General features: G+C 36.1%; 1 protein-coding gene and 1 pseudogene across 2 annotated transcripts in view; both read right to left on the bottom strand.

Moving 5' to 3' along the window:
* KYNU (kynureninase) overlaps positions 1-26110 on the bottom strand; it is a 90571-nt gene extending 64461 nt beyond the window's left edge. Inside the window, exons 1-4 of the mRNA XM_081142517.1 lie at positions 25818-26110; positions 19875-20056; positions 12015-12135; positions 1536-1618 (exon numbers count right to left, since the gene is read on the bottom strand). Coding sequence (XP_080998643.1) covers positions 1536-1618; positions 12015-12135; positions 19875-20043 — 373 coding nt within the window. The 5' untranslated portion in view covers positions 20044-20056; positions 25818-26110. The remainder of the gene's footprint in view (positions 1-1535; positions 1619-12014; positions 12136-19874; positions 20057-25817) is intronic.
* On the bottom strand, positions 16715-18055 carry LOC308559752 (putative RNA polymerase II subunit B1 CTD phosphatase RPAP2 pseudogene; annotated as a pseudogene). Its single transcript has 2 exons — positions 17402-18055; positions 16715-17151 (listed from the first exon to the last, which is right to left on the bottom strand). The product of its transcript is annotated as a putative RNA polymerase II subunit B1 CTD phosphatase RPAP2 pseudogene (transcript).
* Positions 26111-27441: the final 1331 nt, after the last annotated feature.

Below are 27441 nucleotides of genomic sequence, written 5' to 3' on the forward strand. Positions count from 1 at the left end.
CCCGTGACCTTTCCTCCCTAGAAATTACATCTAGGCCTCACTTATATTTCATCTCAAGGCACAGAAAAGCAGCAAAACCAGACAAGCAGCACCAGGACTGACCTCAGGACAAGCTGCATTGGAGCTGACCAATCAATCAGTGGAGACCACAACCCTGAAAGGACACACCTGGAAAGCTGATGAATATTCTACTGAACTTTTCCCCTGGGGCTTCCCCTAAGATCTCCACCCTTAAAACCCTTAGGACTGAGGACCCAGATTGCTCTCCCTCCTGGGAGCACACCAGCACCTTTCCCTTCTCCCTCCCCCTCCCCCTCTTGAGTCATCTTCACCTTCCTCATTTCTAAGCTCCAAGAGCCCTTCCTTTGCCTCTATAACTTGTTTCCTAAGCTCATTTCTTCTACAAATTACTTCTTCTACCTCTGTGATTTTCTCAATAAATGTTCTCTTATATTTTGAGTCTTGACTCTGAATTCTTTCCTAGCCAGAACTCAAGTACTGAGGCTCCTGAACCCAGGTCCTGTCTGATCCTAAGGGTCTAACACCTGGTGCCTTCCCATTGCTGCTAATGAAACCAGAAAACAACCTTTGTCCTCAAACTTCTTGCCTCCACCCAGGACTGTGAGAAGATAAATTTTTGTTGCTTAAGCCACCCAGCTTAATTCCATTTTCCCCACTCTAATTCCATTTAAACTCCAGCTCAAGTTGATTTTTGTCTTCTGATTACTGGCCAAGATACAACTGGGGTGAAACACAGATATTTTTATATTTGCCTATATGGGAGTGAGGCTTGAAAGAGCCTTTGGAAAGTTGGGATTTTCTTAAATTCTCCATATGTTTTCCAAATGACACCACTCCAATTGCTTAATTATTATTTTTTGTTTAATACACTAAATTTCACATTAAATTGCAGGCAATATTGAATATTGAACCCAATTAATTAAATAAGTATTTTTGAAAATGTTAATACATTTAGCATCTAAAACTATCTTGAATACCGCTAAGAGTGCACATAACTCACTTTAGGAGACACATTATAGACCAAAAAACAGCATAAACTATATTATATTCATTGTAATATAACATTATAACATTATAAGTCTAATGTTAAATAGATCACCATAGATTAAATTAAAGTGATCCAAAACCTGATTGGTGTATTAGGCCTTTAGCATGAGCAGTAGGTGCCTATTGTACCATATAATGAAATCTTAGTAATTTCATTTAAGTTGATCTTTATGAAATGTGTTTAATTATAAATTAATGCAATGCATGTGTTCTTCACTGAGGAGTAACTATTAGTTTTAATATATACAAGAAAAAATAATACCATGTTTTATTTTTGTACCAAATAACCCAGTTATATTCTCTACAGTGATCAAGTCTCAATTAAAAGTATGCTTGCTCTTTACTGTTATGGATTAAAATGGAAAATCATGATGTTCTTCAGTAAGATTTTGACTTTGCAATCTATGATTATAACTAAATAATAAGGCCTTTATAATTATTTTGGAAAAAATGTATTTTGTACTTACCAACAATGTCAGTCATAAGACCTGAAATTTTCTCATCTCCTGTTACCCAAGGACGTTTTCCTGTATCATGGCCATAGGCTCCCCTGAAATTAAAAAGGGACATAAACATTCTTAGCTTGTGTGTGTTTGTGATTTTTCAAACATCAGCATTAGCAACTGAGCAATTCTAAATTAGTTTTATGGTGTATTAATTATATAAAAGCATGCTTTCTAAAACCAAAAGTAATACTTGAGAACTGTATTTTAACTTATTTTAAAATTCCTTTGATGTGCTTTTTCTGGGGGTGGTGGTGGTGGAAGAAATTGCACATGTACTATTTCATCTTTTTTTTAACACTATTTGAATACTCTATATACCTGTAGCATATGGAATATCTATACTAAAACATACTTTTTTTTATGCTAAAGATCAAAATTATTATAAATTCAATTATAAAATCTAGCTATAGTCTGTATATTAAATAGAACTATATAAAATGTAACTATACTCGTGATGACATTTTAGGTAAATAACTTGGCAATAATCAAAGCCAATATTACATCTTGACCTATTTATAGCAATTTCATCTATCATATTTCAGCTTAATTTCATTATTCTAGTAAGCCTCCCAGTAGGCATAATGGAAAAACAAAAAATACATGAGAACTTCAACTCTCAGAAAGTTTCCATCAAAAGGAGAAGGCAAATAAATACATGTGAAAAATATAGAAGAACTTAAAAAGGGGTCAAGGGTGTGTGTATGTGTTACAAACTTGTATCTTAGGAAGCTCCTAATTAAATTGTTTTTAATTTTTACAAATTAAAAACTATGTAAACTTGGAAAAAAAAGAATAAATGTGTGTGTTTTTTAATACAATGCAGACTATAAATCAAATTCAGTAAGCTGGCAGTGGTGAGCTGGTAAACCTGTTCTCAGAGGTGAAGGGTGGCAGAATACGCTATCCCCAAATAGCTCTGTGGTATATTATCTTGAGCTGAAGGCACTTGAAAAACATCAAATGCAGGGAGAGGCTGTTTCTAAACTTCCCTATGTACCTAAAGACAGATCCTCCAAAATAAACTCAATTTCAATACATCCCCTCTTTATGAATTTCATCAATCAGGGAAGGCTGACTTGTCACAGAACAGATTAGAAGTCATAACCATGCCCAGACAAATTTTTTCACAAACCATATACTGATACTGTTGTAATAACCTGGTTATTATTTAACAGGAAAGGAATAAGGGGAAGAATAGATAATATAGGCATGTCATTTATACTGCTTTTGCTAGAAAGCTGTAATTTAACACTCTTCAAGTCTGTTTGTTCCCTGCTGATGAATGGGGGAGGGGGCTGAACAAAGACAGTTTGGATGCATGCCCAACAAGGTCTGAGTGACATGGGAAGTTGCTTACCTGTCTGTCCGTCACACCTGGGAACAGGTAATTGACCAGAATAAGTGTGGCCACCTCAAGGGCTGTAAACCTGAATATTTAAACTTCGGAACAAAGGGAGTTCTCTCCCTTGGCTCTTGGCTCAATGGTTTGCTGTTTGAGCCCAAGACTCCTATTGCAGGGGGTGCATTTTCCTGCATTTGCCCATGTGGTCCTTGGCCTTGTGGGCTCCACACAAAGGAGTGATGGACTTTAATTAGCCTGAGTGCTGAAATGGACCCGGCTGCAACATGGAATAGAAGCTCTGGCCACTGGCCCTCCTTTGGCTCTGCCTGACCACCCCCCCCCCCCCGGACATTTTTCAGGACTGGGTTAAGGGACCTGGGACTTTACAACCTGAGGAATGTAACTCCAGCAAATAAAGCCTTTTACCACATCTCATTCTCCTGTTGGAATCTTAGAAAATCCGTTTTCTAAAGATTTCATAAGTATGCAGCTCCCATGAGCGACAGAGATGTTGGATTCTCCTGTAACAATAATTCCCATCTATTATTCATGGGGCCATTCATCTTTCCTGAAAATCATTTCCTCTCCTCCTTCCCTTTCCATGTTAAGATGGGATTTAAGGCTGAATTCTAAGTCACCTTGGGGAGTTATTAATTTTCCCTTGGGTATCTTCTACGTACATATAAGAAATACATGTTAATAAACTTGTTTGATTTTATATTGTTAATCTGTCTTTTACTATAGGTGTCTCAGCTAACCACTGTTAAGGTAGGGGGGAATTCTTTTTCTTTCCCTTGAGAGCAGTGGAAAAACTGGAGAAGAAGAGCCCTGTTTTTTAACCTTTGCTGATTTTCATGGTGTGAATACCCCAATTGGGGCTGACTTCAGGGTATCAACAAAAATCCTGAATATTTAAAAATTAGCTTTCACCACCTGGTCTGAGCCAGTTCCAGGTCACTACTAGTTATAAGAAGATAGTTTTAGAAGCTTATTGGGCCTAATTTTCCATCTTTGTAAAAGGAACGATATGTTCCTTTAAGGATTGCCATAAAAAACAAATAAAATAACATGTAAAAAAGACTGGTACATAGTAGCCCTTTTCGAAGTCTTCTTTTCTAATGTAAATCTCATGCTAAAACTCCTTTCATGGGCATGTGGTGTACAACAGGATTTTAAAACTAGTATTTCAATTACCATATTAACTGAGATGAAAGAAGAGGACTTTCCTTGAGAATAAATATAAACTATAAGATCTAAGGAGGCAGAGAAGGGCAATTGTTAGTTATTATTATTCATATTATTATTGGATAGCCTGCAGCTTGGCTTAGTCTTGACTTCCAATATAAATGCTAAAGACAAAAATCATTATCATTAAATGGTAGTTAAAGGCAGATACTTGGATCCTTTTTTATTTTAATCACACAGAGCTCCATGGCCTTCGCTGATAGCACAATGCATCTTATTACATTTAGGTAGTAAAATTCTATGTTCTGCCTCAGAGAATTTATATCTCAGAATATTATGCCACCTACTTCTCACTCTGGTAGACACTGTGGTAGTGGTAATAATCTTTAAGAATATGTTTCTTCCTGCAATGCTTTCGGCATCTCTATCCCTTTAAAATATCACACACGGAGTCTATTTCTTCATTTTGTCAGGGCACTAGCCTGGGGTAGTAAAATGTACTTAGAGAGTGTTACCCAAATAAACTTAAAGCAAAGTGGCCTGTCATTAGACAGAATTGATGCAGGTTACAGTGCAGTTATAAACATTCGTATTAGAGAAAAAGATTATATTGCTCTCATTCAAAACTGCTTAAAATAGTTGCAGCATAGTTGCAACCTTCCTTTACAAATACTGGAAAGGCAGAGAGGATGGGAAAGAGTTAACTCACTTTACCAGTGTAGAAGACAGTTAGATAAACACAAGCATAGTAGGACCCATGGGCCAGGCACTGAAGGTCCCCAGGGCAGAAAGCCTTGAGTAGCTAGCAAGGGGCAAAACTGGACTCGGACCTTTCCCTCAGGGTGACCTTTCTTCCCCAAGGGTAGCCTATCTCTGGTCATGCAGTTTTGACCCTCCCTTGACCTTTCCTCCCCTGGCATGTTGCCAGCCAGGAGGTAGACCCCTTTAAAGAAAGAACAAAGGAGGCAGATAATGTCTGGGAAAACATATTTGCCAAGGATGAATCTGATAAGGGGCTAATTTCCAAAGTGTACAAAGAACTCATAGCACTCAGCAAGAGAAAGACAAACAACCCAATTAAGAAATGGGCAAAGGACTTAAATAGACAGTTCTCCAAAGAGGACATACGGATGGCCAAGAGACACATGAGAAAATGCTCGACATCGCTAATTATCAGAGGGATGCAAATTAAAACCACAATGAGGTATCACTTCACACCTGTCAGAGTGGCTCCATCAACAAATCAAGTCCACTGCTGGTGGGAATGCAGACTGGTGCAGCCACTATGGAAAACAGTATGGAGGTTCCTCAAAAAATTAAAAATGGAGCTGCCGTTAGACCCAGTGATTTCACTCCTAGGAATGTATCCTAAGAATCCTGAAACATTCATCAGAAAGGACATATGCACCCCGATGTTCATAGCAGCACAGTTTACAATAGCTCAGATCTGGAAACAGCCCAAGTGCCCATCAGTAGATGAGTGGATAAAAAGCTGTGGAACATTCACACCATGGAATACTACGCAGCTGTAAAGAGGAAGGATCTCGTACCCTTTGGGACAGTATGGATGGTCCTGGAGAATATTATGCTGAGTGAAATAAGCCAGGCAGCGAAAGAAAAATATCACATGATCTCGCTTATACGTGGAATCTAAAGAACTTAATAAACTGACGAGCAGAATAGATTCAATGACATGGAAGCATAGTTGAGACTGACAAATGCCAGAGGGAAGGGGAAGAGGGGGTGGAGGGGGAGAGATAACCAAAGAATTTATATGCATATATGCTACAACCCAAGGACACGGACAATGGTGGGGAGAGTGACTGGGGAGGGGGAAGGAACGGGGGGGGGGAGGAAGGGTCATTGGGGAGAAAAAGGGACATCTGTAATACTTTAAACAAAAATAAAAATTATTAAAAAAAATTTTTTAAAAATAGCCTCATACAACATCCAAAGAAGCCCTTGTGTGGCCATTCCCTGAAGCATTAAGCCTTAGAGATAACATCTAGACCTCAGCTGTGTTGGAGCTCCAGGCCCTAAAAAGCAGCAAGGACACACTGGTGACACCATAGCAGACACAGGAAACAGCTGCAGTGACTAATGACTACCCCCCAACCCAGTCATTGACCAATCAGTGGAGACATGACCCTGAAAGAATGAAAGGACACACCCAGAATGCTGATGAATATTCTGTTGAGATCCTCTCCTGGGACCTCCCCTGAAACCCCTTTGCAGCTCTTGCTCTCTCTTGCTCTCTGGAGCATGTTCTAGCCTTTTCCCCTCTCCTTCCCCCAGGCATGTATATTCTTGCTTTCTTTCTCCTAAATTCCAAGGACCCTTCTTTTGCCTCTCTAACTTGTTTCCTGAGCTTACACAGCCCAGCTGGCTCTTTTATTTCACAGCTCATTTCTTCTACCTCTGTGACTTTCTAAACTTTTGTTTGTATTTGAGTCTTGGCTCTAAATTATTTCTTAGCCAGAACTCAGGTATCAAGCTAACATTCTGGTGCCGTTTTACTGCTAACACCAGGGCATCTCTTTCCATGAATGGGGTGTTTTCTGAGATGTCCATGAAGCAGTACTTACTCATGGAATTAGATTTCAGGATAAAAAATATAATTAAGAACTTAATAGAAATATAGATCCTCTTTGAAATAAGACCATGCTTTAACCATTCTATAAAATGAAAAGTGATCCTGCTTTTAAAAGCACTCTCCTCAATAAGTAAATAAATAAGAATTTATAGTCTTTCTTCATGACATCACAACTTTTTTTTTCTCTCTGACCCAATTGATGATCAGTAACATTGATATCAGGAAAATCTCTGTAACATGTTACACCATGTATTCTCTTACTTATACTGAAGGATGGCAGATTATGCCCCGCTAAAATTTTACTCTTTGGCATAGGATTATTTTGAGCAGATGGCATTTGAAAAACAGCAAATGAATGGAAAGGCTATCTCTGAACACTCCTTAACCTACTTGAAGACAGATGTTCCAAAAGGAACTCAATTGTCATAAATCCCCTCCCAGGGAAGATTGACTTTTGTCACAGGAGAGGAGACAAGAAGTGAGTACCACATACAGACAAACTGTCACAAACTATCATACCTACAATCTATTCTTCCAAGGGCCCATTTGTATTTCCTAAAAATAATTTACTCTCCCCTAAGTATCCTACATCTCCCCACTTTTCCCTTCTTAAGATAATATATAAGTCCTAGAATCATATAGCTTTTTAAAAATCTTTCTTTTTTATTAAATGATTTTTAGGGAGAGAGATTTGTTGATCTACTTATTTATGCATTCATTGGTTAATTCTTGTATGTGCCCTGATTGGAGATCGAACCCACAACCTTGGCAAATAAGGATGATGCTCTAATTAACTGAACTACTCAACCAGGGCTGCATCACTTTTTTTGGGTTGTGGACAAAAATGGGGCCACTCACTAAACCTGACAAGCTCAGGGGAGGCCTGCAAGGTGGGTCTTACAAACTCAGAGACCTGAAGTAACCATATCAGATGGTCTGAAATTAAAACTTCCTAACTAAAAGCGAGTCACAGAAGGTAGTCATGTCATAGGTTAGTATCTTTCTTGAGAAAAGTCAGTCTTTAGGTGTGGATGTTTCTTAAAATGACAGGGTATTTACTTTTCTTTTTTTCCATGTGATGCCCTCATGAGTTCTGTAATATTAAAAATTAATAAATTTTACACCTTTTCTCCTGTTAATCTGCCTGTTGTCAATTTATTTTGTATACCCTGCTATTACACTTAGGAAGATAGAGGGAAAGCCTTTCCTCCCCTACAATACTCTTTTTAAAGAAAGAAACACATTTAAGGAGACTGCGGTGTCTGCAGGAGCACACCACTCCTGCGTGCTTCCCCAGTGCCCTTTCTGCACACACACTGCCTTATAAAGTAAGCCATTGTCTGCGTCTCAGGTTGTTTGTTCCTCATATGTAATTCAGTGAGCTATTTTCTTTTTTAAATAATCTTACTTAAAATACCACAGTTTGTAGATGAATCCCTATAAAGACACAACTATGGCAAATTGTACTCCCATGAAAAAGAAAGAAAACCATTTTTCTAGCTGATGTGACAGCACAGAAGACCTAAAATATTGTGATTATAACTTAGGGACATAAAATACATTTTTCAACTTACAATTTTGCTCTTTAGGATTGGTATATCTTTCCCTTCTAGCTTAACTTCACCTCTATGGTTATTATCCCCTGCTATTCTCCTTTAAATAATCTAGGCATTAGTAAATATTAAATATAAAATATTCTAAAAAATTCTTTAAGCTTATTACTTATTACCCATTCTAGTAGACCCACAGGGTCCAACATATAGATCTTGTTGGTTCTTATTGTTATAAGACCATTTTGCTAATAATTATTATACATCAAATGGTTCAAATCACCCTAAATGTTTTCTGTTTCAGAATATTATCTAAATATTTTCATTTCACAAAACAAATACATTCTCCAAAGTAAATGTTATTAACCTAATTTAGAAATCACAAAGTTGAAAATGATATTGAGACATAACAATAAGCATTTAAAAAATCACAGACATAAGTTCTTTATTTTCAGTTTTTCCTTAAATATCTTGAAGTTTTAGAAGAAATTACTTGGGTCCTAAAATATTTCAGGAATGCCTGTATTCTTGACCTTCCTTTAGTATAAGAATCAGAAATGGCACCATGTGAATTATAAGATTGAGCTACTTTATGACTAGTGATGGTTTATTTTGTAGATAGGCAGGTAGCATGTCTGCCATAGGCCATAAAAGATGAAGACACGGAAAATGACAACCATAAGCCAAAAGGCATTTCCTACCTTACAGGTCGTGGGTGGCCAGTCAGAAACTTGATATCACTATCCCAGCGCAATATTTCAGTTAAAGCACTCTCATTTTTATGTTACTATTAAGATTATAAATTGCTAATATTATTTTTTCTTGTTAAGCAATTTCAATGCACAACAGCCGACTAGAGTGGCATGAAGATTACTTTAAACTGAAACATGTGAACGAACATCAGCCAAAGAAAGAAACAGTATCTAAATTTAAGCAGAGCCTCCCCCAAATACAGCTGCCATTAACTCCCCTCAGAGGGAAGGTGACATAGCACCAGGAGGTGAATTCAGTTGCCATCGAGCTCCTCTTTGTGGAAATTCCAGCCAGGAAGGATACTGCACATTATCAACAGGATGAAAGGCCTGATGGAACTTTCCATAAATTCCTACTGAAGCCCTAGAAGGGTCCCCTTTGTTGAGCTGGTGTATAAGCTGTACTCCTGGCTGCTCAGGGGATCACTCCTTGGAGAGTGCTTCTGCATGCATGTGAAATAAACTTTTCTCCTGTTAATCTGGCGGCTGATCGCTAATTTAGAGGCCCCCAATGAAAGAGCATAAATTGGTAAAATTAAAGCTTTGCTCCCAATAGAGCCTTACCTGGAAAAGGTCAGAATGGGGTTTTAAACTAAATACTTAGGAGTAAAAAAATAATGAACTCTTTTGAGACCAAAGATGGGGGACGAAGTAGGAGGTCACAGGAGTGCAATCAATCACCTCAAACACCATGACATCCATGGGCAGGCAGGGCCATGGTGTTGACTTGGCCACCTCCAATTAAAAACAAAATAACTAACTATAACAAGGACAAAACAAAACAAACTAGTTACCTAATCTTTTGCTCAGAAGAAATTTTCTTTTTAATTTAGTTTGCATTGCTTGAAGCGTTAAAACGTACCTCCTTTCTGAATCATCTAATGAGAATTAGGTAAGAGGTTTTAAGATTATGTAATATTCTATTGTCACAGGGTAAATGTAAAATTAAAAAGTAACAACAGAAGGGACACTTTCCTGAAATATAGCTTCAAAATCTCGAAAATAACCAAGCAGTCCCTTAATAAAGAAGGAGAATTGTAGGGATCTGAAAAGGATAGCCAAGCAGTATTTTTGAACTGCATAGAGGATTGGAATGCGCAGCCTCGCTTACCGAATATCCAAGAGGCAAGGACATCCTCTGAAGTACAAATTCATTCAATTTAACTCTGCTCTCTTTTACATTAAGGCCCAAAATGAATATCAACCATTTTTATTAACTCTGACCCTCACTTTTAAAATACTAAAACCTGCTAGTGCAAAATGCCTCCAAATGTAGTGATACTTATTTTTCAATATATGCATAAGTGTAATGCTGATAAAGTTATAAGCAGCTTAATAAATTATAATAACCTCTATCATTTTTATAATAAGTTGTGAACTTATATTTTTAACCACTAAAATTAAGAACTTTGCAGTGTTATCTAACAGTTGTGGAAGTAATTATTTACACACTCAGTGTAAATTAACTTTAATGAACAGATACTCTTTCCAATGTGAAAGACCAGCAACTTAGAGAATAAAGAGAGAGAGGGAGCAGACATCCTGAGGTTCTGAGAGCAAGATGTCTTGCCTTTCAAGTTCTTACATGGCTTGGTATCATCTTCCTGAATTTTTTGTTTCTGACCTTCAGCTTTGTCTCCCTCTTCATAACTACTCTTTAGATTCTAATAATCAGAAAACATTTAAAATATATTTCTACTTATTATTAATATTTTAAATATCTAACAATTTTTAAATAATATACAAATTTTAAGATGGTTAAATATATTTTGAAAATATTTCTGCCCAGCTGAGCGTGGCTCAGGGGTTGAGCATCAACCTAGGATCGAGGAGATGGTGGTTCGATTCCCGGTCAGGGCACATGCCCGGGTTGCAGGCTACATCCCCAGTTGGGGGCCTGCAGGAGGCAGCTGATCAATGACTCTCTCATCATTGATGTTTCTCTCTCTCTCTTCCTCTCTCTGAAATCAATAAAATACATATTTAAATTAAAAAAATTTCTAACTTCAGCTTTATGAGTAGTTACTGGGGAACAATAAGAAGTACATAAGATTAGGAATTTATAATACAGCTAAGAATATGAAACTAATGAAAATAGGCATCTTTAAATGGCTTATTAACACAATAGATTCAGGAGGGATAATCGGTGTGTCTGAGAAGGTTGGGATTAAAGAAGTTAAGCATTCAGGTAAACGGAGTGTGTAAAAGGGTTCATAGGCAGGAAAGTAAAAGTAGAACAGAAGAGACGGAAAAAAGAGTGGACTCTGATTTGAGATGCCTGCATAGTTCCAGCAAGGCTGTTCAGCTAAGCCCAAGTGGAGCATCTTCTCAATAATCATGTTCAGTTTGGGGAGGAAAGTTTCTTCTGCTCAACTCAACCGCCTGCCTCACCCCCAACAATTTTTATTTCCTTATTTATAAAAATTACTGTGACAGAGTTTAGCCAAGAACTAAGCATAAAAATCCTAAATTAAATCCTAAATGTCAACTCCCTTGTTAGTCATTAAAGAAGTGAAATAAAATAATTACATATGGTTTAAATGTAAGAACTCAGGAAAGAGATTTAAATTTTTTTTTAAATGTTTTTATTGGTTTGAAAGAGAAAAGAAGGGAGATGGAGAGAGAGAAACATCAATGAGCGAGAAACGTCAGTGTAGATTGGCTACCTTTCGCACACCCTGGGGATTGATCCGAGCATGTGCCCTAACTGGGAATCGAACCAGGGGCCTGGCGCATGGGTTGGCACTCAGCCACTGAACCACAATGGCCGGGTAAGACTTAAACTTTTAAATATTTAAAAAATTTTTCTCTTGACTCTGCCAGTAACTTGCCATACGACCTTATTTACTGACCCTCAGGTATTTCATCAGTAAAATGATAGTATCAAACGACATGATTGCTTAGATTCCTTTCTGCCCTAAAATTATATTTTATACCTGCCAAACGTTAGACTATCAAGTGTGATTTTTAAAATTTTTCTGTGAGATGTTGAATGATAGCTTTTGAAATCATACTTACATTTTAGCCCACTTATCTAGTTCTTCTTCCAGATACGTTTTAACCATTTTTGGTTGAAGGCCAAGAGAATGTCCCAAGAAATAGACAGCACTTTCATCCTTATCAACTAACGATAAATCAACTGAAATAGAAGAAAATATAGAGAATGCTTATTCAATTAATTCATATTCTTCCATTTGGCAACATCCAGTACAAACAATTAATGGAATTAACTTCAAGAAGGATAATAATTATTAATATATTCTATATTCTATATTATGTATACTATATGTTATATATATAGTATAATTTCTAGAACAACCGTTAAAACATACAAAAACACAACTATACAAAGATATAATTCAAAACTTGATCTATAACTTAATGCTATACCAAAAAAATCCCCCAAAACAAAACATGATTTAAAAATCGCAAAAAAGGGGGAAAAAAAGTATAAAAAAACCCTGAAAACAAATAATAAAGTAGTAGATCTACATCTAAACATATCAATAATCACATTAAACATAAATGGTCTAAATGCAGAAATTAAAAGGCAATGATTGCCAGAATAAATTAAAAGTGACTCAACTATATTCTTTGTATAAACATTTTACCTGTACTTTAATTATAATGATATATATTGGAACAACATAAAAGAGTGGAAAACAACATGCCATGAAAACACTGACAAAAATGAAACTTGATCAGTATATTAATATGAGACAAAGTAGACTGCAGAACAAACAAATTACCAGGGATAAAGTAGGGTATTGCATGATAATAAATGTATCAATTCAACAAGAAGATATAACAATTTCAAATGTGAATGCATTTAACAACAGAGTACTAACATGTACAAAGCGAAAACTGAAAAAACTAAAAGGAGAAATGGAACAACCTACACAGCTATTGTTGAAAACGTCAATGGCCTTTTCTCAATAATTAATATAATAAGTAAATAGAAAATCAGTAAGGATATAGAACTGAAAAACACCATCAAACAAATGAATGTAATTGATATTTATTAAACACTCCAGCAAACAACAGAGTAAACATTCTTTTAAATGCACATAAAGAGTTCACCAAGATAGACTATTAAATTGAGTAAAAAAAAACAGAGCAAATTTTAAAAAATTGAAACCATACAGCGAATGCTCTGTGGCCATAATAAAATTAAACTAGAGATCAGTAATAAAAAGAAAACTGAAAAAAAAATCTGAATACTTGAAAATAAAACAATATACTTCTAAATAAAACATGGGTCAAAGAAGCCTTTGGAACTTAAGTTTGGGGAGGAGTACTTTGATACGGCACCAAAATCACAATCCATAAAAGAAAAAATCAATATATTAGGCATTCCATCCCCCAAACTAAAAATCTCTGTTCTGTGAAAGATGCTATTATGAGAATTGAAAGATAAGCTACAGACTTGGAGAAAATATTTTCATATCACTTATTCAGCGAGTGATTTGTGTACTGAGTGTATAAAGAACTCTGAAAAATCAATAGTAAGAAAAACAACCCAATTTAAAAATGGTTAAAAGACTTGAGCAGACATTTTTTAAATGAAAATATGTGGATAGTACACAAGTTCAGAAAACAATTCTTAAATTCATTAGCCAATAGGGATATACATATAATTACCAAAATATGATATTACTACATACTTTGTAATGACTAAGAAAAAACAACAAAATATGACAATACCAAGTGCTGGTAATAATGGGGAATAAATACACACAATGCTGATTGCAATGCAAAGTGGAAAATGGTACAGATACCGTGGAAAACAGACTGACAGCTCCTTATAAGTTAAAAGTACATTTGCAGCATGGTCCCACAATCAACTCATAGCGTGCTAGACCAGGGGTTGACAAATTATGGTCTGTGTGTCAGTTCCAGCCCATGGTTTGTTTTTGTACAGCCTGCAAGCTCAGAATTTTTTTATTTATTTACATTTTTAAGTGGAAGAAAGAGGGGGGGAAAAAAAAGGGAAAATGAATATGTAGCCTGCCAAGAGTAAAGTACTTACTATCTTACCTTTCACACGCACAAAATAAGTTTGATAAAAACTTTTTTCGCACAAAATCTATACATGGGTGTGTGTATAGCCATTATTCATAAACACCCAAACTGGACACAACTCAAAGGTCCTTTTTAAAATGAAATCAAACAGAAACCGGCCTTGATGGTTCTTGAGCAGATTAAACCAGTTCAGACATCTTAATTTAGCTAATTAAATTAAGTAAGTCATTGTGAAGAAAAAACAGTCACTGCCTTTATAAGCTGCTTAGTAACAATATACCCCTGAGTCTCTTTCCATGTTTTGGTTTGAGTGTTCCTGGTTTGCAAACTGCCTTCTTGGTGTGTGCACAATAAATTGTTACTAATTACTACTTCAGTGATTCATTGGTTTTACTTTGACTATTTCTGAAACTTTGACATTCACAGCATCAGAAGTGGGATCCAAAGAAGGCCCCCCCCGCCCCCGAAACCCTGTTCTGTTGTTCGGTAAGCCTCTGCTGCATCTGAGCTTTGCTTTCTTTATGTTGTGAGCTCTCCAACTTTATCACGCACACTTACTTTCTGTTTCTGTTTGTTTGTTCTGTTCTCTTTCTGTTTCTTTGCTAACGTTTCATGATAAGTCATTCGTCTTGTTAAAAAGGGGAAAGCACATGATTTTTGAAATGGCTGTTGTAAAACATAGTGAAGATGTTTTAGGGAATCCAAAGGCAAGAAAGGTTCCATTTCCTTGTCCAGGATTTTGTTTTTTTCTGAAAAAGTTGGGCATCTTTTGGATAAGTTGGAATTGTAATCATCATTCTAGGGAAACCTTGTTTTAAATGAGTCCACTTTAAGGGGCTTTCTTAAAAAGAGAGGATCTCATACTTCTAGGAGACAACATGATGCATTCTTTGCTTGGTATACAGAAACTTCTGAAAAACAAAATGACTCCAAAAATAGCTTTAAAAGCACGCAAATAAAAATATTTAGTAAAAGAGTTTGGCCATTTGAGAAGGTAACCATCTGACAGAAATATAGTTTGGATCCAACTATTTTTTTGAGTCTGACCTGAGACATAGCTAATTTTTTTTAAACTATAAGACTTCTGTTTGTGCCTATCTGTGTGTTTATGTGTGTGTATATATATTTATAGATGCATGCTATGTTTTTACATCAGGATGGTATTATAAAAACTAACTTGTAAAGATAGCTGTTCAAGTATTTTAAAGCCAACAAGAGTTACATAAACTGGGTATACTCTTGAAAACATAGAATCTCTCTCTCTCTGTTTTGTCTATGGTCTTCAGAACAACCCTCAACATTAGTGCAACACAAGCTGAGTAAAAACAAGTTTTACCTGTTCTCTAATAACATCTCAGACACCCTCTAGGGATAGAGGAAAACTTACTTATTTTTATAAATTTTTCTATTAGAAATCTAGAGCAAACTTAATATTTAATGGCAAAATATCTGAAAACAGCAGGCTATGCCTATAGCTTTTTCTTAGGATTTTTCTAAATTCCAAAGGAGTTGTGACCCTTTCACTTGTTCAAAACTTGTTTATTGATATTCTTTTCCATTATCCAGAGTCGCTGAAGAACATTTGTTCTTGGTATTATGCTAGTCTTTTATAATAATTTGAGATGCAATATCATTTTTAGATGTTCTTGGAAGGTTTTAATAAGCTACTGGTGATACAGTCTTATCTTGACACAAACACACACACACAAAGGAAATTTCAACACCAACTGTCCCTGAGTCTGAGACTCTTGTGCCTTACAAACTTGAGTAGCCACTGGGCTTATACTCACCTCTGTATCCATGGGGTTCACTGTGCTCAGGTGCCATCTCTGCCTTGTTTCCTGCCCAGACTACCCTGGAAAAGATAACACTTCTCCCAGCCTCCCATCTGCCCTCAAAACCCTTAGTGTACTACCTGAGAGTAGAGTGTATTTTACTTGCTGTTTGTATGTTTATTAGGTCTCCTCATACCACAATAAAAATTTAAGTATGGACAACCTTGTTCTTTAGTTCACTGCTAAACTGTTCTGAAAACAGTTTCTTGAACACAGAAGTGCCTAAAAATATGTGTCGAAAGGATAAACCCTCAGAGTGTAAGAAGTGCCTAGGAGTGAGAATAAGAATTAATGGATCCAACTCAGTATGACACCATCCTAAGCGATCTAGAACAAAATCCCCTCAGAGTCTCCGATTTAGCAATTCAGGGGTGGGGCCCAAGGACTTGCGAATTCTAGTAAATTCCCTGGTGATCCCCATGCAGCTGGTCGAGAAACCACACACTTTGATAATACTTAATTTATATGAACTTTTGGGGTTTAGTGAAGTAAATTGTTGTGTGCTTCAAACTGTGCATTTTGAATAACAAAAAATTGTTTAAATTATTTTTTCTTGATTATTCATATAAGGCTTAACTTAAGACTTCAACTTTTATTTTCAAATAAAAATACTATATTTCATAGCCAGGGATGCAAGGACTTGGTTATTCTTGTTGGAATAGCGGCTCTCCTGTATCTGGGGAAGTCGCTCTGTATGTTAGGGACTGGGAGGCAGGGGGATTGAATTCTAAGAAGGTAAACATTTTTCTTGGAACAAACTTAATCACCAGTCACCAACAGACTGTTATCGTGGCTAGAATTCCAGAAATGGTGTATAGAAGTTTATTTTCTATTTATTCTTTGTGGATTATACCACTCTGGTTAATAGCTGGTTCTAAGTATAATAGTTAAATTTTTAAGATCTTCATTCTTTAAATGCAATTCTTCAAGCAGGGCGGCTACAAACTATGTAAACACAAAATTCTCCTGAGAATGCTTCTGAATGCCAAGAATCAGGGTCTGTGATGACAGCAACATCATAGCATGTAAGACCCACTATGCAGGTTTGTGTTTAATATTTGTATTTGTTAATCTGAAAGTTCAGACAAGATTTTTAAGTTGTGTGTAAGTATCTCCTAATGTAATCTGAAGAGGCCCCAAAAGTCCAGACAATACTTTACTCAAGTTTTCAAGTATGATGTGTTGTCTAGTCTGGTTCTGAAAACTTAAATCTCAGTGGGAAGGTGGGATCTTGCGCTTTTGAATCTTGTGATTTGGTGGTTTCTTCATTTAAAACATAACATTCTCCATAAAACTCTCTGTTTCAGTTTCTTTTCTTTTCTTTCTTTCTTTTTTAAATCCTCACCTGAGGATATTTTGTTCCATTGCTTTTCAGAGAGAGTGGAAGGGGGAGAGAGAGAGAAACATGGATGTGAGAGAGACACATTGATTGGTTACCTCCTGCACAAGCCCCGACAAGGGCCGGGGAGCAAGCCTGCAACTGAGGTACATGCCCTCTGCTGGAACTGAACCAGGGCCCTTCAGTCCTCAGGCCAGCGCTCTAACCACTGAGCAAAACTGGCGAGGGCTAATGTTTCAGTTTATTTTTTTCAAGCTCTCATAACTTGGCAGTGGTTAATGGCTGTAGCTGAGGCCCTGAAAGGCAAAGACTCATCCAAGCTGTCCTGAGATTCCCAGAAGGCAGGGGAATGACTATCTAGGTCAGAGTTTATGTCGTCTTCATCAAATAATTCTTCTTTGACCAGAGGAGCTGAAGAGGGTTTCAGACACACAGAAGCATAATTCTGGCCATACAAAAACCCTCAAAGTTTCTTCTCTCTTCTTCTCAATCAAAGTCTCCTTCAGAACTTGAAGTCAGTTTGCCTTTGCAACTTGAGGACACACCTGCCCTGAACTGACCTAGAAGCTTGGTTTGATTTGGCAAATTTCCTCTTAAAATGCTCAGCACTTTTCTTACTTATGCCTACTACAGTTATTTCTGAACTACTGTATTTTTCCCCCAGAAATTTCTGAAGCTTCTAATTTTTCTCGCAAAGGACTATTTGAAGAAATCTGAATATTTACTTCTAAAGAAAGTTCACAAGCAGCAGCTTTCTCCTGATGATCTAACCGGCAATTGCCTATCTGCTCAGTAACATCTATTACTGTCTGTTCTTTGTCTTCTTGCTTGAAGTTAGTTTTCTGACCAGCTTTCTTTTTCATGAAACTTTCCTTTCTGTGCAGCTACAGCCTTACACTCATTGCATTTGGTCTGTTTCCTGGTGGAATGGACACATCTAGACACACATTTATGAGCAATGACTGCTTCCTGGACACTAGAGGTGATGCACTAGGGAGTTAATGTCTTTGACTTTCTTGTCTTAAGATGCCTTTATTCTACACAATAACATTAAGCATTTGAGGTAGGACCCAACCCTGAATTTCCAGGGTTGAACAAAAGACCATTATTTAGCATCATTCCCCAAGACAACTCAGCCCACCCTGAAAGCAGGATGGACCACTGGCCACTTTCTCTTCTCAGTGCTTCTGCCATGTTCTTCCTTGTCTGTATAATATCACCATCCACCCTTATTGGGAATATTTTGGTACTATTTCTGGTCACCTGCTTTGTTGTGTCTGTTTTTCTTATTACTCATGAAAATGAATAAAATAAATTTTATTAAAATTTGAGGAAATTACAACTTTCAATAAATGTCAAAAAGTTCTAGAGCGCCGATTGCTGAGCTATAGTTCTTATTGCAAGCTGAGAAGGCCACCTACAGCTCTGTGGTACTCCAAGGTTCAGCTCTCATACCTCAAATAGGAGTTCATCAGACCCCTCAGGCAGCCTATGGAGGGCACACAGGCAAGGTCACCAGAGCTGACTTGCCTCAGTTGGGTCAATACTTGTGAGGATTTCCACATTGTGTGCTGCATGTCATGGCATCCCTTCCTTCCCATCACTGAAAGAATATTCTTAGATTTAAATTCCTAATTTTTACATATGAACAGTGTTTTTCATTCTTTAAGCTTCAAATAAAAATGCCCTTTCACTCTAGGTTCTAGAAAGACCTAGAAGATTTTTTTTTCTGTGATCTCAGAACACTTCACTCACAGCCCCATTTTATTTGGTCTCTTGTAGCTGTCATTTGTATCAATGTGTTTCTCAATTGATATTAAGCAACTTTAAATTGGACATAGGGTTTTCTCTTATTTCATCATTCCTTAATTCTACAGGATGCCATCCTGTGTTACATAATAACATGGAAGCTAGTTAAGACAGTTATGTAACTCAGTCTCACTCTAAAATCATATTAGCTGATTCTCTTGGGTTATGAATATCCAAAATTGTACCTGTCTTACTTAATCTGAAGAAAAGGAAATTAAGCTCTATTGTAAAGTATGTGAAACCAATTTTGGTGCATAGATTCCATTCAACCTGGTAGACTTTTTCATTGAAGTAAAATGGAGCAAAGCTGAACGTGAAAAATTGTTTTATATTTTGATACCTATGTTACCTAGTTTTTTTCTTTTTAACAGAATATCTCTCTAACCAAGAACAGAGTCAGCTTACTCTACTATTTTTTTTTAATGCATTATTCATTTCTTAATCATAAATTATTTTCTTTCTTTCTTTTTCTTGGAAAATCTTGCTGTAAACTAAGTGTCACAAAATCAGAGATATTTTAATAACATATTGAAAAGGAATTGTTTTGGGCTTGAAGTGCTTAGGGAACAAGCAAATGCATCTGCCTATAATTTTCAATCAGTCACTCTATTGTTCAGAGCAGTAGATGACAGTGTAAGCACCCTGTAAAGATTTTGTTCAGAAGAGGAGAGGAAACATAAAAAACCTGAGGCTAGGGTAGGCTGACAGGCTGATTTAGTAGCACCAGAAACCTGCTGTTTTTCAGACAATGGCAATGGCTCTATTATGGAATGGAACAATGGTTTTCAAAGATTTATGGTAAACACTTGCAGTAACCAAAAAAAAAATTAATAAATTGATTAAGAAAAATAAAAGCCTTTCTAGCATTCTCACTTGGAGGTAGATCCTTCACTTTGGGAATATAAAAATACTCCCTGAAGTGTCTCAGCTTATCTTCCTCATCGAGACGGAGGGCGACCCTCTCATCTGTAGGATGACATTTCAGTTCAGATGCCAGGCGTTGCACTGTGTCAGCTGGTAACTCAAGAGGTAAAGGCTCCATTATAAGTTGTTCTCTAAAAGTGAAAACAAAAATTAAAAATAATTAAGCCACCATCATTTTCTGCAGAAAATTAGCCTTTTGGGTAAAACATCTTTTTTTTAAAAAAACTAAGATTCCCATCTTCCCTACTTCAGAAATAATAATTATACAAACAGCATTAAACTCCATGTCTGAGTTTTTCTCATGTATAGAATGGAAAAAATAATAGTCTCTTAGGATGTTGAAAGGATTGAATTAAATAATGGTGCTCTTAATAAGTGCTAGCTCCTTTTATTTTTATTTTCTGGGAAATGAGCCAAATGAGTGACTGTCAAACACTTTTTCTTCTAGATGCCTTACTAGAAAGTAACAGATAAAAGTTAAAGATCCTTTTGTGAAAGTGTATGAAAACAGTGCCCCACCTAGCTTTTCCTCCTTACCCTACCTCCACTATCCCAACCCCAGCGATTATTATAGTTTTAAAACTATGAGGATATATACAACAGAACTTTAACAAATTCTTTACTGTGAATGAAAACGATGTTGATGAAAAGGTAACTTTACTTTAAATAATATTAGTCATTTTTGGCATATGAAGACCAAAGAAATCTGCTTCCTGCTGATAGTGAGAAACTTCTCCTTCACTACCATATACATCTTTAGAACAAAGCAGGAACCTGTCATGTTTCTTGAAACCACAGTCTACTCTGTTTAATCATCACTGAACATTCCCCACCCTTTTGGAAAGAAAACAATCTTTCTAAGGAGCTAAATAAAAATGGAGATTTAAATACATGTTTTAAATTTCACCCAAGTTTTATATGTTTAATATATTTCTCAAAGTTTTTGAAATTGAGTAAAAATAGTATTTGAGGGGGGAAAAAGGGTTTTTTCCTAAGGCTAGCTTGATTTACGTATGTATTCATTTGCTGGCTTCACTTCTGTATTCCTCCATTTATTTCTTCTTTCAACAAATATTTATTGAGCACCTACCATGTTGCACCATGCACTGGTTGAACAGCAATGTATAAGATAATGTATAAGTAGTGACTCTTATGGAGTTTACTTTTTAGGGGGAAGAATAAAAAAATAATTAAATTATATAATTTCAGATAGTTTCAAGATCTATGAGTAAATAGAACAGAGTAATGGGGTAGAGAGTCACTGAGGTATGGAATAGTTATTGGGGGCTCAAGTGCATCTCTTTGGGGCAGGGATAATCACTTCTGAATCATGTTATGGAGGAGACCTGAATCTGGAGGAAGATAAGAGCAAGTGCAAAGGCCCTGAGGTGGAGATGGAGACTTGGCCTGTACAACTAATACACTAAGAGAAGTAAGGGGAGGGGGAGTCTATGATTTAAGAGACACAGAGTCAGAAATTAGTCATGAAGAATAAAGACCAGAAAGGAATTTAGAAATTTTTCTAAGTTTAATGGGAAATCATTGGGATATCTTGAGTAGAAAAATAATATGATGTAATTTTACATTAAATAAAAATCACTTTTTCTGCTCTTTGATGAATTATTAGTCAAAAAAGAGAGGTAAATTAAGGCTATTTTAACAGTTCAGGGGCAAATGTCAGTAACTTAAATGTGGTGAGGGGAAAGGTAGAAAGAAATATCTGGATTTATAATATATTTTGGAGACAAAGTCTAGATAATCTATGGTAAAGACAGGAAAGTGGATAAACTTCAGCTTTGGGAGAAATACCTAAAGAAATACCTCAGGAAGAAACATTTGAGGAGGAAAATCAGAGTTCTATTTAGGACATCTTAAGTTAGAGATAAATACTGATCATCTAGGTAAAAATATCAAGCTGGCTCTTGAATATTTAAGCTCAAGGCAAAATTGGATCACAATATATATGTTTGATATTTTTCAACTCATAGAGTGTATTTAAGGCCTAAAATGCTTAGGTACCAACTAAAACAAACGTAGATAAAGCCCTAGAATAGCAATTTAATTATCTTTCTTCTACTCCCCACTCTCCTTCCCCTTACCTACCCCAACACACAGTGTTAAGCAATAATTACATGTCTGAGTTTATACAATGCCTGTAAAATAAACATTCTTCCTGTCCTCTAAACTTAAATTCTTCTGCATATTTGACCTCTTCCTTTCTCAATTGCCAATGATCTCCCCAATGAGCTATCCTTTATATTTCCAGATAAAGATACTGAGCTTCACCCCAGCAGATTTTTCAGTTTTGATATCAGTAATGCCTTTCCATTGCTAAAATTCATGCTTCTATACAAAAGTCAATGATTTCACCATTGAACTTGATGATTCTTTTAATATCTGACCATACTAAATTATTATTTGTTTTCTTCGTGAAATTTTCTCTCTGTGATTTTTCTTATGCCATTTCCTTTTTCCAAAATGTTCTACTTCCCTTTGTACATACTCAGATCCCAGCCATCCTTCCATGTCCTAGCTCAAATGTGGCTTCTTCATGAGGCCTGTCATGATGTCTCAGCTAAAATGGCATTTCCTCCTCTGAACACCTCTAATACTTAAGAGCAGGCATCTTGTAATAAGTAACTCATTCTGTCAGGTACTGTATTTATTTAGATATATATGTGGATGGGAAATATCAAACATGCTTGTTGTGCTGACAACTTGATTCTAAATGAGTCTCTACCTAAATCTTTCTGATGAAAGAAACTGCCTTCTGAGTAGAGATGACTGTAACTCTACCACTTGACATTATCAAATGCCTGGTAATCATTAATTAGACCTCTCTTGGACATTTGACCCACTAAAGGCAATGGTTTTGTCAATGGTCTGTGAACAATTTGCTGTGAAAGCTCTGGCCAAATACTCATGATGGTGTTTAGCCGAGCATATAATCAAATTCATTCAGGAATGAGCTGTGAGATATCGTTCTTCATTCAGTCAGAAACATGAGCAAAATGTAAAAGAGTCATAGAGAGAAGCAATAAAATGGTAGAGTATAGAAGGAGTATTGTCATGAGTGAACCATTTTTCAGTCATATAGAACCAGATTGTTAAGGAATAAAGTGATTCCAGCAGTAAGAATCACTGTTAGAGAATAGCTGGAGATGGAACAGCTATGGTTCCTGAAAAGGTTACAGGACAAGTCAATCTGGAGAGTCATTGAATCCTTCCATGCAGCAAACTATGTGGAAGGCCTGGGAGGCTGCCTGCTCTGTTGCTCTGCCTTACTATCAAGTGTGTCTTTATTACAAACCCATTACTTATGGCAGCTTGATCTAGTTGCTGGTCTAGGCTACTGAAATGTATTCTATTCTGGGAGGCCTGAATCTTGTTTAACTTATCTTTATAGTCACCCTATTGTTGAGCCTTTTAGATAGAGTGTTCCTCCAAATTGGCAGTTGAATAAGAATATACAATATAGCTGGGTAAGTTATTTGACATGACAAATGACAAGTTACTAGAGGGATACCTTCTCCCATTCCAGCTACATGGGAAATAGAGAAACACTTCCAGTAAGACTCGAATCAAGAGAGCTTGTCTTATATTTGGAACTTTCTTTGGAGTCAGCATTTCATTGGGGTTAACTCTCAACTCTAAATGGGGTTACATAAATTAATATATGGATTATTTTGTTACCATCATATTCCAGTAAAATTCAACTTTCCTTACCTAAGAAATTATTTATATTTATTCATTAGTTTCTTTATATTTGTTGCTTTATCAACCATTATACTAATACTGAGGGATCAGTTTCATTCCTTCCATTTTGGGACTAAATTCTGGAATAAACAGAAACAGAAACAGAATGATGCTAAAGCTCACTCTATGGGACTACTTTTTGCTGAGGAGCTGAGCCAGCAGTCCTGCCCACTTCATGGCATGTGGGTGGAATGTGCAGAGCAAAATCCCTGGCCAGAGACTTGAACTTGTCACTTTATTTTTACTTGCCTCTTGCTCCTAAGGTGTTTCCCCCCCTCTCACTATTTCTTCAGTCCATTCCCTTTACTTCTTGTTTCAGTCCTGTACTGTCTGCAAAGCACCACAGGCTATGAATCCATCTACTCTTTTACTCTTCTATTATTATTATATTATTATTTTATTTATTAATTTGAGAGAGAGAGAGGAAGAGGGAGAAAGAGAGAAAGAGAAATCAATTTGTTGTTCCACCTATTTATGCATTCACTGGTTGACTCTTGAATGCACCCTGACCAAAGACCGAACCTGCAACCTTGGTGTATAAGGATGATGCTCTAACCAACTTAGCTACCCCACCAGGGCTGCATCTACACTTTTTAATCAACCCTTCCCATTCAGTGCCCATGATGCCACAGTTCCCTCACTACAAGGAAGAAGCTTATTCACTCATAATGATGTCTGCTTAATTCTGCATTCAAGCCACCAGCTAAGACAATTAGTGCTTTGCAAGACATAGTTTTATACTTTGTATAGGTTTACTTTTTGCAAGTAAATTGACATGCTGTTATTTTGAAATAAATTCAATTCAAGATAAACAAAACTCCAAATCTTGTATTTTACATATTTAGTGATAATTTTATGAAGATGGTGGGCATATACACTATGGTCTTGGGCAAGTCACCTAACCTTTTTGTGTTGCAGTGTCACATAAAACTAAATCAAATATTACTTTCTTCAGAGGATCATGATTAAAATCAAATAAAATTAGTGAAGTAAAGTACTTTATAAAGAGATAAAAGATATTCTCATAATATACTTCAATATTAATACCTTGTGATGCAAATTGCCATTTTACCTTCAACTTAGCTTCTGAAATTTTGTAAATTGTATTTTCACAATTTTATTTAGACAGCTAAAACTTCATAGCTAAAAATCTTATAATAACAAAAATTGATTGTTCCTTTGGAATCTTGGAACTCAGGATCTCCTAGTCACCCATGGGTCTAAGGTTGAACAGTTAAATAAATGATTATGAGTACTCAGTGGTTAATCTTTACACAGTTTTAAATGTCATGTCTGAAATGAGCAAATTGTACACGTGAGTTCAAAGTTTAGAACCTGGTAAAGCAAATTATAAAGGAAGTGTGTAGCTTTTCATTAAGAGGGAAAGAAAATGTTATTTAATATATGTGCATAAAGCAACAATCTTTAAGCCTATCATTGCTTGAGAAATAAGTGACATCACTGTCATAACTGCATATTTCATATCTAGGATTATATTAATTACATTCTGATCTTCACGTAAATAAGATCATTGCATTTACTCCCATTTACTACCTAAATAACACCCCACCTTTAAAAAAATGAAAGCAGGAAAGTAAAACAAACTAACAAAAATATTTTTGCTATGTAGAAAAGAGTTTTCACTTTCTATTCTTAGGCAAATACTTCATAAAGTGAAAGAGGAAGTGACCTGTTTAAGAAATAGATATTTTCATTCTCTAAATATTGAATGACTAAATAGTATCATAAGACAACTAAAGAGTTACCAGAAAACAGAGGACATAAAGCTCATTTAATGATCTGAATTTAATTAATTTTAATTAATCAAAAGTCCTGTCTTGTAGTAGATGAATTCAGTAAACTATCGACATGAATTATTTTTCACTACATTGACAAAGACCCCTTCACTTGATACAAAATTTTACGAGCTATAGACAGGATCTCTAGAATTTTAAAGGAATGGCAATTAGAGGAATCTATTAGTTTTATGGCTATAATTTAGAGAAAAAAAGAAAAACCAGAGAAGAAGCCTCTAAAGCTTTTGACAATGATACCAGCAGAGAGAATATCCCTTATGAAAAAATTCACTGAATATATATTTGTGTACAAAATGTATACCAGTGTCTCAGTGCTTACCTGCTGGGATTTTGATGGGGTTCACAGCTCTTGGTCTCCTTTAAAACAAAACAAAACAAAACAAAACAAAACAAAACAAAACAAAACAAAACAAAACAAAAGCTCTCAAGAGTTCCTTGCAGATTTCTAGACCAGACTTCAGGGTTAGAAATTCAAGTCACTTCTGCTCAGACTCTACCTCGTGGGGAATTTATGAGCTAACTTTAGTTCCTCCCACCCTATCTAATGTGATTGTAAATCTCCAGTCACGGACAAACACGTGTGAGCAAAATGCTGCTCTCACTCTGTGTTGCAAATACTAGGAGCTCTGTTTTGGACTCTTGTCCCTAAGTTGCTCTGCCCTTTAGACTCCAGTAAACATTTTCTTGTCCTCAAACTACACATATCTCTCGACCTGAGAGTTATATCATATAATAAATAATCCTATAGAGCAAGTAGGGTATCCTCATTTGCATGTGAGCTGAACAGGAGAGTTTGTCCAGGAGCAAAATTCCAAAAGTGGCATCCCTCCCTTGCTTTGGGCTTTGGTAGACTAAGGACTGAAGAAAAGTTCTTTTCTAACTTTGCAGATAAGGGAAGCTTTTATTTTTGAGGCAGTACCCCACATGGTGAATTCTGTGGTGAAGGCAGAGTTTGACATTTAATGGATAAACATTTTAGTCAAAAGTTTAAAATAGGCTCTAGAATATACTTTATTGCCCATTATGTGTGTTTTAAAAACTCCTAGATCATAAATCTGGACAAGTAACAAGACAATCAAGGAAGAAAAAGTTAGAGTTTTAAGATAGTGTTAAAAGTAGTCTAAGAACTTCACTCTTTTTATGAATGTCCTTTTAGTAATAAAAACAAAGATCAAAGAGTTTTAGAATTAAAACCAAAGAGAGTAAGTGGGCCTGAATAACTGAATCACTTTTGTATACCTAAGCCTTGTGGAGCTCCCACAACACACCAGGTGAACAGTGTTTGATTCAATCATATATACCATGTGTTTGCTATATAACCCCGGACAATTCATCTAACCTGAGCCGGGGCCCAGTATCACACCTTTCAAGTGAAGACATGAAAGTACCTTTCCTCACAAAATTACTAAGATATTAAAAAAAGCATGTAGAAAGCCAGCATACCAAGACATATAAGACAATAAGTGACATACTCTTTATTTTTTTAAATTAAACAGACCCAAAGTACTGCCCTCCCATCTCTAAGGGAGGAAGATAAAACACATGCAATTACTTTTTTTAAAATTGATTTTTTCAGAGAGAGGAAGGGAGATACAGACAGACAGTGAGAAAGAGAAAGAGAGGCATTAATTGGCTTCCTCCCACAGGCCCCAGACTAGGGATCAAGCCAGCAAAATATGTGCCCTGATGCCCTGACAGGTATACCAGACATCCTGGTATATGGGAGGAGGCACCAACGAATGGAGCCACACTGGCCAGGGCCACATGCAATTATTTTACTTTAATACAAGTAATTAAATAGTAAAAATAAAATATTTCATTTTATCAGCCCTATTCTTGTGAAAATCCTGCAGAGTAAATACAGTATCCTCATTTGGTTAAGTTCAAAGTATAAAACTTTAAATCTAGTCAGAGTGTCTTGAAATGTGTACTTTCTTTTTCTT

Source organism: Miniopterus schreibersii (assembly GCF_964146895.1).
Source record: "Miniopterus schreibersii genome assembly, chromosome: 7".
NCBI classification, from domain to species: domain Eukaryota; kingdom Metazoa; phylum Chordata; class Mammalia; order Chiroptera; family Miniopteridae; genus Miniopterus; species Miniopterus schreibersii.